This window comes from Engraulis encrasicolus, chromosome 12 (assembly GCF_034702125.1).
Source record: "Engraulis encrasicolus isolate BLACKSEA-1 chromosome 12, IST_EnEncr_1.0, whole genome shotgun sequence".
NCBI lineage: Eukaryota > Metazoa > Chordata > Actinopteri > Clupeiformes > Engraulidae > Engraulis > Engraulis encrasicolus.
Window position 1 is genome coordinate 35,614,960 of NC_085868.1, and position 14,793 is coordinate 35,629,752.

General features: G+C 45.6%; 1 protein-coding gene and 1 long non-coding RNA gene across 3 annotated transcripts in view; one reads left to right on the plus strand and one right to left on the minus strand.

Moving 5' to 3' along the window:
• Nucleotides 1–1,578: 1,578 nt before the first annotated feature.
• Nucleotides 1,579–3,189, plus strand: LOC134460219 (uncharacterized). Its single transcript, XR_010037023.1, has 2 exons — nt 1,579–2,577; nt 2,975–3,189. It is a non-coding gene; the product is annotated as an uncharacterized LOC134460219 (long non-coding RNA).
• A 1,007-nt stretch (nt 3,190–4,196) lies between these two features.
• The window catches only part of mkln1 (muskelin 1, intracellular mediator containing kelch motifs), a 53,227-nt gene continuing 42,630 nt past the window's right edge, over nt 4,197–14,793 (minus strand). For both annotated transcript variants that reach the window (XM_063212113.1, XM_063212114.1), the window contains 6 exons: nt 11,805–11,952; nt 8,845–8,959; nt 7,734–7,873; nt 6,332–6,434; nt 5,555–5,609; nt 4,197–4,358 (listed from right to left, as the gene is read on the minus strand). In XM_063212113.1, the coding sequence (XP_063068183.1) occupies nt 4,237–4,358; nt 5,555–5,609; nt 6,332–6,434; nt 7,734–7,873; nt 8,845–8,959; nt 11,805–11,952 (683 nt within the window). In that variant the 3' untranslated portion in view covers nt 4,197–4,236. The remainder of the gene's footprint in view (nt 4,359–5,554; nt 5,610–6,331; nt 6,435–7,733; nt 7,874–8,844; nt 8,960–11,804; nt 11,953–14,793) is intronic.

A 14,793-nucleotide genomic window follows, 5' to 3' on the forward strand; every position in this document is an offset into this window, starting at 1 on the left:
ACCGTTAGTTGACATAATAGCTTGTAATTATGACGCCGCCATGTAAATTTGCCTTCCAGGCTACCTTGATACAGCCCTGACAGAGAGTGAGTGGAGGTGGAGAGGGAGACACGAGGATGGATGTCCTTTCAGAAAGAAAACAGGCAGACACTTCCTTTTACGAAAAACCTGAACAAAATACAATCTTTATTTTTACGTTATGTACATTACATACAATGCAAGTTCTACAGTGAGCCTCTACACATTCAGTGGTGCCACAGTGTAGTTACCCTCCCTCCCCAGCACCCTCTCCCACCTCCCTTCTCTCCCCACTCCCCCCTCCACCCCACATTACTGGGGCAGGAGGGGGGTCAGGGAGGGAGGGGGGAAAAAACAAAATAAAAAAAATTAAAAAAAAATGAAGAGGGGTATATATGTTTCTATATACCACTCAGGCCCTCCACACAGAAAAAAAGAGAGAAAAGGTTCGTTATATTTGGCATTGTGGCTGAACAAAAAATTAAATAAAAAGGTGCTTCCGTTTTTTTTTCTTTAAAGGTTGTTAAACATTATAAGTCGGGTTTACCATATTTATACACTTCTTTTTTTTACAAGTCTTAATTTCCATACAAAATAAAACCCCAATCTAGTCACTATGGCAACAATAACAAAAACAAAGAAAAAAAGCCCTGAATTCGATCATTTTTCTCTTTCTGTATTTAAATATGGGCAGAGTCAAAATTCATTATTTTCAAAATTACATGTCAGTCATCTCATTAATCATGTCCACTTCATTAGATCAAAAAGGGGATATTTGAGTTTATGTGTTTAACAAACACACACAAACCTGTACTATTCATACAGGCATACATATGTCCTCTTCCATAAGCATTTCTCACTCACACAAAATACAGACACAAACACTCACACAAGTTTGTAATATAGCATATACACACGGAGCAGACAGACAGACAGACAAACAGACACACACACTTTCTGTCGGTCTATCTCTACTGTACACACACACACACACACACACACACACACACACAATAATACTGACAGCATCATAACACAACGGTGGTAGCTGCTTGGAGCGAGGTGTGGCCAACCTCAATGCTGACCAATGAAAGCTGACCGGGAAGCCCAGAACACCAGAGCATCATGGGAAACCTGAGCCAACGCAGCATACACACCGCCATCTTAGCTTTCTTACTTTCTGTGTGCGTGTGTCTGTGTGTGTCTGTGTGTGTGTGTGTGTGTGTGTGTGTGTGTGTGTGTCTGTGTGTGTGTGTCTGTGTGTGTCTCTGTGTGTGTGTGTCTCTGTGTGTGTGTGTGTCTGTGTGTGTGTGTGTCTGTGTGTGTCCATGCCATTTCCTCTGAGCTGGAGAAATCTCACAGTAAGAAGGAAGCAGACAGAACTGCAACAAGGGGGCAGGGACAATAAATAAATTAAACAAAATCTCCCAAATCGATTAACTTGCCAAGACAGAGACAAAACACACACACACAGACACACAGACACACAGACACACACACAATATGGCCAGTTAGGTTCAGATAAAGGATGTGATGTGATGAGGACATGGAAACACACACACACACACAGTCAGGGGCACATGTCTAGTGAGCTAAATGTCATGACGCACACAAATCTCTTTCTCTTCAACACACACACACACACACACACACACACACACACACACACACACACACACACACACACACACACACACACACACACACACACACACACACACACACACACACACACACACACACACACACACACACACACACACACGATTCAAATACCATGCTGCACACAATCTCTCAATCTCTCACAACATTATGTCATTATCTTGCTACTGTGGGTTCTAATAATTGCCCCCAGTCACGTAGTACACATTGCAATTCTTTAATCTGTACAGAAAGCACCAACACACCCAAAGCTGTTAATTTCACTCCACCCTGTTTGGAAGTAATACGCACGTACGCGCGCAAGTACACACACACACATATATACACGAACACACACACGCGCACATACACGCACGCACACGAGCGCGCGAACACACACACGCGCACGCACACACACGCGTACACATACACGCACGTACGCACACGCACGTACGCACACACGCACACGCACGTACGCACACGCGCACGCACACACACGCACGCACACACACACAGGCACACGCACGCACATGCACACACTCCTCCAAATCAGAAGACTGAGATTCTGTTGTTCCGTGTTGCCGTGATTGAAAAGTGCACATGGGTCGCATTGGCCAAGCTCACCATCCAGCATCACAGACACCAGATACAGACGGGCACGCACACCCACGCGCACACACATTATGAATAATAACAATCTTGTCTGAAAGACCAAAAAAAAAAAAAAAAAGCCTGCATCAATTTGTTCATGGCCCCGTTCGTGGTGGCGCATTTCTGCTTTTGCTGGGCTGACCAGAATGCATCAAACTGGCAAAGTGTGCATCAGGCTTGTACGAAATTCCGAATTGAAAGAATTTCAATTCAAAGTAATGCCATAATACAAACACTAGGTGGTGGTGTTCCATGTACTTTCAATGGGTGGTGTTAGGGATGGCACAAACCGCACCGAAAACCGAAACCGTGCAATTCACACACATACCGAACCCAACTGTGCAATCCATCGCAAACCGCAAGTCATGTACTGCCCAGAAAAATATGTAAAACAGAGATTCTAGGAGTATCTTATCCAGTCTCTCTGATTAAAACATTAGCGTATAAGACCAAATCAGAGGATGACACAATTAAAATCACACCATTTTCACATTATAAGCCTATACAAACCATATGTAGGATATTTAGTGATAAGTCCGATTCTATTAGCCAGTGCACCATTTATCATGAACTAAAAAAAAAGAACCGTAGAGAACCGAAAACCGTGACCTTGACACCGCGATATGAACCGAACCGTGAATTTTGTGAACCGTACCACCCCTAGGTGGTGTAGATTAAATTCAAAGAAATTCAAGGTAATGACACCACCTAGTGTTCGTATTATGGCATTACTTTGAATTGAAATTCATTCAATTCGGAATTTCGTACAAGCCTGGTGTGCATGCGTGCTGCATAGCAAAAGCATCACTGCTTCATCACGAACGAAGCCCATGTCACAGACTTGCAGTGGTGTGTCTGTGTGCCCATGTGTCTTGTGTGTGCACATGTTTGCACACTAGAGCGCAAGCAAGGGTGTGCAATTATGACCATCAAGAGGGTAGGGGAAGACCTCCCCTTCTTCTATGTCCAGTACCAATGCATAAACATCAGTCAGCTGTCCTCAGTTCATTCCAGCAAAGGATTATGGTAGCTGTAGTCCACATTTCAGTTTAAGACACACAAACACAAATAAAAAAAAACTGCTGTAGTGTTCATGACACACGCACGCGCACGATGCTACGTCACAGACCAACGAAGGATACAAAAGAAACATACAAGGCCTTTTTTAAAACCCCAACAGAATTTATGTATGTGTGTCGTGTCTGTGTCTGTGTCTGTGTGTGTGTGTGTGTGTGTGTGTGTGTGTGTGTGTGTGTGTGTGTGTATGTGTCTTTGCAGACACTGTGCCATGGGCGAACAAACTGAGGCCTATGTGACAAAAAAAACAAAACAAAGAAACACAATATACACCACATACTGTAGACATGCAAGCTTGATCACACAACGCAAGCACACACCACTTGACACCTGAGGCATCCCAGACATACAAACACTCACGTCAGTAAAGGATTTCACTCTCATTTTCTGTCACGCAGTCTCGCTCTCTCGCAAACACAGATCACATTATGTGGTAATGGATGCTGTCACACCCCTACACACCGACATGCACACCGAATACTTCATTGTGAGTTTGAGTATGAGAGTGTGTCTGTGTGTCTATTGTCCAGCAGTTTGTAGAAGAGTTTGTGTAGACGTATTAGGGTGCGTTGGTGTGTGTGGTTTAGGTGGATCGAGGTGTGTTTTAGGTGTGTGGCTACTGCCAGGTTTGGGCACTCTCGACCACACATGCGTACACACAACCACCCACGCATCCACCCACAAACCCACCCATCCACACACACACAGAGGACTGTCCCCCCACACATTCTAATGACCCCCCAATAACACACACACACACACACACACACACACACACATACATACATACACCCCCCCCCCCCCACACACACACACACACCCAGACACGTTTCAGTCCAGGTGGTGTGTCTACAGCGTGATGAGGTCCACCAGGTTTCCTTTGGGCGGGGCCATGCTGTCGGGGAAGAAGTTGACCAGCGTGTCGAAGAGCTGCGTGCGCTGAGCGTACGTCTGATCCACACCCGAGAAACCTGCACGCACAACACACACACACATATATAGAACATTAGAAAAACACACACACACACACACACATATAGAACATTATACACACACACACACACACACATATAGAACATTATACACACACACACACACACACACACACACACACACACACACACACACACACACACACACACACACACACACACACACACACACACACACACACACACACACACACACACACACACACACACACACACACACACACACACTATTCTAAACAACGCTGCTCCTTCTGTTGTCCGAGCCCACCAATGACCATTTAATGATAGGTGATATCAGGGCTTGAAAACAAAATTATTTTTCAATCGTTTCGTTCCGAACGGTTCAGGTAGGCCTTTAACGTTTTAGTTCTTGAATTCGTTCAGCCACAAAAATATCGTTCCTGAACCGGTTTGGAATGCAAAATATTGTTCGTTCTTATCGTTCCGGCAGTGCCGATCAAGTCTTTTTTATGGACTATATCTTATAGCTAGAATAGGCGTAGCCAATAGTATTTGCCCTTGATTTACACCGTAGCTACTCTATCCTCAAAAATAATAGGCTAAATCACAGGCGGTATCCAAAAACATTCAGATGGGCTATCCCTCCCACATATAGCCTACAGACTTACAGTAGTAGCCTATGAATAATTTCTTATCAAAAACATTTCTGGATACGTGCTAAACTCCTTACCTGGCTGTAAGTTTAATCCACATGGAGATCTTGCGCTATAATTCCTAACCCTGCATGGTGTAGATATGGTGTAGCTTGTCTGTTGCTGACAAATATCTCCAATTTCTTGTTTAACTATACAGCGCAAACACTTCAAGGTATGCTTCAGTGTATGCTTTTGTGAAATTTTATAAAATATATAGAGAGCGAAATAAACTGTTATTAACCGGTTTTGTGGATTTCAGAATAACGTTTCTGTTCCAGAACAGTTGAAGACCATTTCGTTTTCGTTTCCGTTTCTGCTCCTCATAAAATTGCGTAAAATTCCATTCGTTCCAGTTTTCGGTTTTCGTTCCTTAAACTGGTTCGAAGCACTGGGTGATATACACGTGATATACACACCACCTGAATTGAATACGACATACCGTGCGTGCACGTGTGTTGGTGTGTTTGTGTGTGTGTGTGTGTGTGTGTGTGATGAAGGGGTGTGGGAATGAGAGCTTACCCAGTGGAATGAAATCTGAGCTGGCCTTGAAGAGAGCCGAAGGAAGCAACTGGAACTGCAGATAGACAGACAGACAGACAGACACACACACAACATTGATGTTAATCAGGTCTCTGCGCGTGTACACACACACACACACACACACACACACACACACACACACACACACACACACACACACACACACACACACACACACACACACACACACACACACACACACACACACACACACACACACACACACACACACACACGCACACACACAGATGTGTGTTAATCTACTCACACATACACAAAAGCGTGAGAATCTGCCCCACAGACAGTGAAGTAATCTCTTCCTCTCTCTCACACACACAAAAGAGTTTATCTGCCCCCAAACACATTGTGAAGTGTTTTAAGCTATCCTCCACTCACACTTTCTAGGACATTACTTCCTAGAACATTCTCATGAAAATGTACGAGGGCATGAACTCGCATGAACTTGTATGACCACACACACACACGTGCGCACACGCACTTTTATAGAACGCTCACAATAGTATCACACAGGCCAGACATTGATTGCATTAAACAAAAATAAACATTCACACTCATCGAAAAATTAGGAATTGATTGTACAACAGATATACGCGTACATTCACCCATACACACTTGCATTCACCCATACACTTAAAAACATTTGACTGTACTGCATAATAGTGTACGTGGGCGGGCTCCCACGCACGTACGCACACACTAACAAATGCACACACACGGATACAAGCACGCACGCACCTCTTTCGTCTCGTCGGGGTCTGTGTGGTCTACGGTGAGTGAGAGGTCATTCTGCAGATACTTCAGGGCACTCAGTGGCTCCGTCTGAGCCTTCTCCTCAAACCTACACACACACACGGACACACACACACACTTTTATTAAGCACCTGCAGCATCTGCGCTTAGCAATTTCGTTGTGCTGAACAATGACAAAAGACATGATTGATTGAATGAATGAAATGAATGAATGAATCAATCAATCAAATCTTCTTATTTACTCTTCCCCACGTTGTACACTGCTTGGACTTGAAAACAGAATTGTTGCATGCGTGCTTGCCCACGTGGTCTGTGTGACATGACGATGATCCTGTGTATTGCCTGGCCTTTAACACCAATTCAAAAGGGAATGTGTTTTTGTTTCTGTGTCTGAACATTTTTCTGAAATATTTATTTTTCCATTTTCTTTCAAAAGGATTGAAGTGTGTTTGTGCATGTGTACATCTCTCAGTGGCATCTTTTTATGTGCTGCTCACCACGTTGTATATTGCCTCAATATTTTAATTTGCCTGTTCAAAACCACTTGAAAACAACATTAAGCAGTATAAAAACAATAGGCCCACTAAAACAGTGAATAAAAAACAACAATGAATAACTAGAAACACAGACACAGACAAACCATACAAACATACAATAGAACACACAATGAATGTCTTCAAAATGCTGTTATCTGTGCAGAATTTAATGTGCAAATGGCTTTTGGATAAAACCGGTCTTTTGGTCTGGTTGAGGGGCTAGCAGACTAAAGTGCGTCATGTGTTTATGGGTGGGGAATTTGGTCATTCCCCTCTCTCACCACTGGAGGGCAGTATAGCAGCCTTTGTCTTTAACAGGTGGCATAACACCACAACAAACAAGCACAGCTGGGGTCGTCAACTCAAGTGAGTGCTGTGCTGTGCTGTGCTGTGCTGTGCTGTGCTGTGCTGTGCTGTGCTGTGCTGTGCTGTGCTGTGCTGTGCTGTGCTGTGCTGTGCTGTGCTGTGCTGTGCTGTGCTGTGCTGTGCTGTGTCTGCATTTGTGGATGTTTCTGCAGTGAGTGTGCAGAGAAACAGCACGGGGTAGGACACAACAAAGTTTACTTGAGGGTGTGTGTGAGTACCTGTATGCGACGCGTAGTGCATTGTGCGAGTGTGTGTGTGTGAGCTGACGAAATTCCAATTAACCAAAAACAATTAACCAAATTCTGCTCAGCATCCAGCATAATTGGGAGCCTTTTCATTTGAAGAAGCAGGTGCCATATGTATCCTTAAGACACTCAGTGAGCAGCAGACTCTTTTAGTTCTGTGTAAAACTCCTATAAAATGTGCTGTGTGCTGTGATAAAAGCCTATCAGTCAATCCAAATAAAGAAGTAAAAGTGTGTGTACCTGTATTTGCGTATGAGGTATCTGCAGTGTCGCAGCAGGTACTCTTTAGAGGGTCGACACAGCTTCAGGGACCAGAAGTCGTCCAGCCGCATCTTGGGAGAACACGACTTGCCAGGGTTGCCGCCAAACAGGTAGTGCACCTGTCCAAATACAAAAACAAAAAACCCAGCAGGCCTATTAATACATGGCCACATTCACTTTACAGGGTTTAACTGAGCAGTGTTATTCAGTGCTTCTAGTGGCAAAAAAATAAGGGCCTGTAGTCACTTGCAAAAAAAGTACTGTTAAAGTGCAGTACTATATCCATCGTCGTAGACTAGTTGGTGTGCAAAGCGTGTACAGGGTGGTGTGTGTGTGTGTGTGTGCTTGTACCTTGTGTAGCTCGTCGTAGACTAGCTGGTGTGCGAAGCGTGGACAGGGCGTGGTGTGTGTGTGTGTGTGTGTGTGTGTGTGTGTGTGTGTGTGTGTGTGTGCTTGTACCTTGTGTAGCTCGTCGTAGACTAGCTGGTGTGCGAAGCGTGGACAGGGCGTGGTGTGTGTGTGTGTGTGTGTGTGTGTACCTTGTGTAGCTCGTCGTAGACTAGCTGGTGTGCGAAGCGTGGACAGGGCGTGGTGTGTGTGTGTGTGTGTGTGTGTGTGTGTGTACCTTGTGTAGCTCGTCGTAGACTAGCTGGTGTGCGAAGCGTGGACAGGGCGTGGTGTGTGTGTGTGTGTGTGTGTGTGTACCTTGTGTAGCTCGTCGTAGACTAGTTGGTGTGCAAAGCGTGTACAGGGTGGTGTGTGTGTGTGTGTGTGTGTGTGTGTGTGTGTGCTTGTACCTTGTGTAGCTCGTCGTAGACTAGCTGGTGTGCGAAGTGTGGACAGGGCGTGGTGTGTGTGTGTGTACCTTGTGTAGCTCGTCGTAGACTGTGTGTGTGAGTGTGTGTGTGTGTGTACCTTGTGTAGCTCGTCGTAGACTAGCTGGTGTGCGAAGTGTGGACAGGGCGTGGTGTGTGTGTGTACCTTGTGTAGCTCGTCGTAGACTAGCTGGTGTGCGAAGCGTGGACAGGGTGTGTGTGTGTGTGTGTGTGTGTGTGTGTGTGTGTGTGTGTGTGTGTGTGTGTGTGTGTACCTTGTGTAGCTCGTCGTAGACTAGCTGGTGTGCGAAGCGTGGACAGGGCTCCTCCTCCTGTAGACTCTTGGTGGGAGCCTCCTTCACCGCCTGGTCATTTTTATATACACATGACCTGATAAAACGCACACACACACACACCCCGTTGGAAGTTAAAAACACACACGCATAACACACGCATACGCATGCACACATAAACCCATACACAGACGTGGATCAATGACATATTTTTGGGCTCAGGCATCAGGTGGTACAACAACAGCTAATGTTGTTTATATATAAAGGAAGTCCGAGAGTGATTGACAGCTGTCATTACTTGCTCCCGCCTTCGCGCACATTTAAATCCCTCCTTCCCTCTTTCGCCTGTCATGCGCGAAGGCTTTCCGAATTGTCCCACCACCTCCCCATACTCCTCCATTTCACTAGAACACCCAGTTACACTTCCTCTACACTACACATAGGGGGGGAAGCGGATCTCATCCCGCACAAGCTCCGTTTAAAGCATCCCAGGACCGAGGCCAGCTAACATGCCAAACATGCATATACTATACGTAAACTGTACACCAAGCACTCAAGGACAAACTTGTGAAATGCCCATTGATGAAATAGTAATTTGTAGATCTGTAAATCAAACCAATTGGTCACAGGTCTGTAGGGCAGAACAGCTGGATTAAAAAGCCAGATCTGTATGTACCAAGGAGGTCTAATGCACATCACGAAAGGTCGCACAGGCGTACAACAATTAAGGCTTCTCTTCCTTTCCGAAACACCCACGTAAGCACGAACGCAGGCACGCACCCTCGTACGCACGTACGCCGCCCTCTCCCTCTCGTTTTGAAGTGCATCTGACAACAACCTGATCTAGTGGAACCTGTACAGAACACTAACATCTTGTTCCTAGTCAAACACTCTCTCAGCCAAATGCATCGTTGTAGAGAGAGAGAGAGAGCGAGAGAGAGAGAAGGAGAGAGAGGGAGGGAGACAGAGCAAGCAAAAGAGATTAAGAGAGTGATAAAGACCCACAGAATTTTTTAGAAAGGAGCGAAGACGTATTTTCTTTTTTTAAAGGAGTGAAAATGAATGTGAGCGAAAACTATGTGTGTAGAATTTTAAGAGCGAGAGACACAAACGCACTACCCCTTAGGTACACCATAGCTTACAAACATCCACCACACACATCTAATTAAGTAATCACTTCATGATACGACCGCACACTGGCACCCAAACCAAAACTGCTTCAACACACATACGCACAAATACATAAACACCATTTTCTCTAACACACACACATGCACTATCACAAAAAGGGCAAATTCAAACAGACTCCCGCACGCACACATGCACGCACGCACACACACACACACTCAAACCCTGGAACACCATGTCCCTTTCTGAAGGGCAAAGCAAAGCCATTGCAAATTCATGCTGTCCCTCTGCCAACACTCCATTGTGCGTGTGTGCGTGTGCGTGTGTGTGTGTGTGTGTGTGTGTCCCTCTCAACTGGAAATCCTTGGAGGCGTACTTGGGCGTTCCCAAAGTTTCAAGACTTCACCGTGTTGCTGTTTTTAAAAGAGGCCTTATTTTGGATGACGCAAACATACACACAGAAAATGCACACGCGCACACGCGCACACACGCACACACGCACACACACTATACACTCACAGATCACACAGCAGCACTGCCTAATTAGTAGGTTCACACAATTAAACACACCCACAAAGGCTCAATCAACACACATGAATTAAGACACGCACACCATCACAACAACAGGCTCGCTCGCACACACACACACACACACGCACACGCACACGCACACGCACACGCACACGCACACGCACACGCACACGCACACGCACACGCACACGCACACGCACACGCACACGCACACGCACACGCACACACACACACACACACACACACACACACCTTTTGATATTAGCCAAGTGCCTCCTGTGACCTTGCAGTTTTTCCTGTTGTTTCTGGAGCTCTCTGATCACCCACAGTGTCCTCCAGAAAGTGGTGTGTGTGTGTGTGTGTGTGTGTGTGTGTGTGTGTGTGTGTGTGTGTGTGTGTGTGTGTGTGTGTGTGTGTGTGTGTGTGTGTGTGTGTGTGTGTGTGTGTGTGTGTGTTGTGTGCTGCACTGCTTACTTTGCAATTCTCTTGGAAAGCAGAGAAAGCATTCAGAAATCAACTGTTATGCTTGCATTTTTATGATGTTTTGCTGGGACTTCTGGCGGTTTTATTGTGAGAGGGAAATGTTTCAAGAAAGTTTTGTGTGTGTGTGTCTTGGATGAATGCTTGAAGTGTGTTTGTGTGTCTCTCCACACACAAACACTTTTGTTTACCTTGCCAAAACTAGTCCCAGCAGAACACCCGAGTGTGTGTGTGTGTGTGTGTGCGTGCGTGTGTGTGTGTGTGTGTGTGTGTGTGTGTGTGTGTGTGTGTGTGTGTGTGCGTGCGTGCGTGCGTGCTCGGGGACCGATTATGGCTTCATGCCATAATATGCAAAAACATTTTCACAAGTTTTGTTTTTCTCTTGTTTTCTTTGTTTTGTTTTGTTTTGTTTACCTGATGTTGTGAGACGAGCCTACAGATTTTTGGCCAGACACACCAGTCTGTCAACATCTTCTGGCTTCAAGGACGCCCAAAGGTAGGTCAGAATATTGCCCCCTGTGCGATCACGATAAAATTAGGATTTTTTTTTCTCCTTTAAATCGACAAGGCCAAAATTGTGATTTTTCGATTAATTTTGGCCGTATATCAGAAGTTCTCTTCCATCTTGTCCTTGTGTGTGTGTATGCATGCATGTCTGCTTGCACGTGTGTGTGTGTATGCATGCGTATGTCTGCTTGCACGTGTGTGTGTGTATGCATGCGTATGTCTGCTTGCACGTGTGTGTGTGTATGCATGCGTATGTCTGCTTGCACGTGTGTGTGTGTGTGTGTGTGTGTGTGTACCAGTTGTTGCGTGCGATGTCGTATATCCAGAAGGAGTTCCTGACGTTCTCTTCCCTCTTGTCCTTGTCCTTGCTGAGGCCCGACAGCACGTGGATCTCGTTCAGCTCGGGGTCGATGGTGGCACGCTGGGTGAAGCCCGTCATTGGCACTGAACACACACACGGGAACACACACACGGGCATACAGCATGCACACATGTGCACGACGCACATACACACATACACACATACACACAAAGAAAAACACATAGCAAATTAAACTTGGTTCACAATAACAATCAAAAACATGAATGGATAAAAACACAACAGCCCACCCATCCATCCCCATCTCTCCTAGACCAAACAACACACACTGGAAAACAAATATGGGGTGCATTTCTCAAGAGAGAAGTTGTTAGCCTGTTAGCAACTTCGATAGTTGCCAGTGAAAAAATGCATTGAAAACAACAAAGTAGCTAATGTAGTAAGCAACTTTGGTTTCGAGAAATGCACCAAAGGGGACACACGCACGAAAACACAAACAAAACAAAAAACAACTCTTACCACAAACATTTAAATAAACAAGGGAAAAAAGGAGAACACAAAAAAGGAAACACATTGCTAAACAAAGAAATAAGGCATTAATAATTTACAACACTGGTAAACCGCTGAGACAGTATGCACACATGTGCATGCACACACACGCACACAGTTCTAAATTACCTTGTGGTATTTGCACTTTATGTTAATCCAAAAAAGTGCTTTTTCCTAATGAAATAAAATGAAATCTCATTTGTAAATGACGTGTCAGACCGCGCGCACACACACACACACAAACTTGAGCAATAATGGGGAAAAAAATGATCAACAAAAGAAATCTCCATATTTTTTGAGTCACCTCCATATTCTAAAACACACAGGTTGACTCACAATGAGAGATTCTCTTTCTATCCCGAGTGAGCGAGCACGCACGCACGCACGCACGCACGCACGCGCTCTGGGTTAGCTCTGGCCAGGGGCTGGGCGTCTGCGTTGGTCAGGCCAGGCCAGAACAGACGAGAACAGAACAGTACAGAGGAGAGATAAACATTTGTGAATGATTATATTTGGGCTGCTTCCTTCCTGCCAAAATACAAGCTGTTCTTTTCCCCCCTCTTTTCCTCCCGACCACATCTCCTCTCTCTGTTCCTCTCCACCTCTGGCACTCCCTCCCTCCTCTCCTCCCCTGTTCCTCTCTCTGCACGTTAGCCCTCCTCTACCCTGTTCCTCTCTCCCCTTTCTCTCCCTCCACCCACCCCCCTTGCTCCCTCTCTCCCTTGACGCCTCTTGGCCCACACTCTCCCTCTTACTCCTCTGCACCCCATTCCTCACTTACACCCCCCCCCTCTCTCTCTCTGTACCTCCCTTTTTTTCTCTCTATCTCTCTCTCTCTCCCCCTCTCTCTCTCTGTACCTCCCTTTTTTTCTCTCTATCTCTCTCCCTCTCTACCCTGCCTCTTCCCTCTTTCTCTACCTCCCTCATGCCCTCTCTCTCTCTCTCTCTCTCTCTCTCTCTCTCTCCTCTCTCTCTCTCTCTCTCTCTCTGTCTCTCTCTCTCTCTCTCCTCTCTCTCTCTCTCTCTCTCCTCTCTCTCTCTCCTCCCTCTCTCTCTCCTCTCTTTCTCTCCTCTCTCCTCTCTCCTCTCTCCCTCTCTCTCCTCTCTCTCTCTCAATCCCCACCCTCCTCTCACTTTCTCCCCCTCTCCATCCTTCCTCCATTCCACTTCCGCTACCCCTCCCTCCCTCCCGCTCTCCCTTCCTTCCCCCTCTCCTTTTCCTCTCGTCTCTGGGCTTTTTATACCTTGTTTGTGCGTCAGGTCGCTTTGCAGAGGTCTTTACGCAATCTGTTTATTGGTTGTCGGAAGTGTGTCACACACAGGGTGTGCATGGATGTGTGAGAGAGCGAGAGAGAGAGAGCGGGAGCAGCGTGTGTTGTGTCATCGTGACATCTTAAGCAAGCTGACCTGCACTTCTCCGTTCTCACCACCAGAGGGAGGAAGTCCTGACTAACTCACCAGCCAACACCATCATAACACTGTCATAACTACGTCCAAATCAAGTTCTGCAGTTGTAAATAAAACGGTGTGTGTACTAACAATTGCAACACCTAATAAAATATCTTAACTGAATAACAATAACAATAATTTACTTTTGGTTGAAAGGTCCAAATACAAGTCCAATGGCTTCCAACTCTTAAATAATCATATACAACAAAGATCTACTTTATCCTCCATGCATCCTAAGTCTTCTTGACATCCGTTGAGTATCTTCTCACTCGTGATCTAAATATACGACTAGTCTTCTATATCCTCTATAGTGGAGGTGTCAACCCCATTTCAGTCCAGGGGCCACACATAGCCAGTTTGATCGCCAGTGGGCCACACCAGTAAGGTAATGGTGATATGTTGCAAATTTCTGCTTCACGCTGCTAGTCAATCATCTGGAGGTGGATGTCAGCGGGCATATCACAGGAGCATTGACTATAAACAGCAAGCAACCTGAAATCTCAGACCCCTACAGCAGCTTTGTAATGGACTAAAGGTTTACTTTTTACATTCTTAGATTTTTTTTCTCCTCTACAAGTCTGGATAAACCACCTACCGGGCCACATCCGGCCCCTGTACTCAGGTTTTGTAAAGTCCTCAACGGGCCGTACTATGAACACAAACCAGGATTTCCCCCTGCACTTTAGGCCTTTATTGAAGGTCACCACCTTTTCAACAGACTGTACCTTCACCAGGTCCCCTGAAGACACAACTTCATTGAATTGCAAATGTAAATTTGTAAATATTTACAAATCATATGAACCTGCATAACATTGAAATTATATCTGGGGCCATGTTCTCCACCCCTGCTCTATTTTCCCCCACACACCACCTGCAGTGTGCTCACATACCCCTAGTGGTACCTGTAGCCTCTGGTTGGGAATCACTGATATAAACCACTGACAAGAGAGAGCTGTTTGGGGTTATAC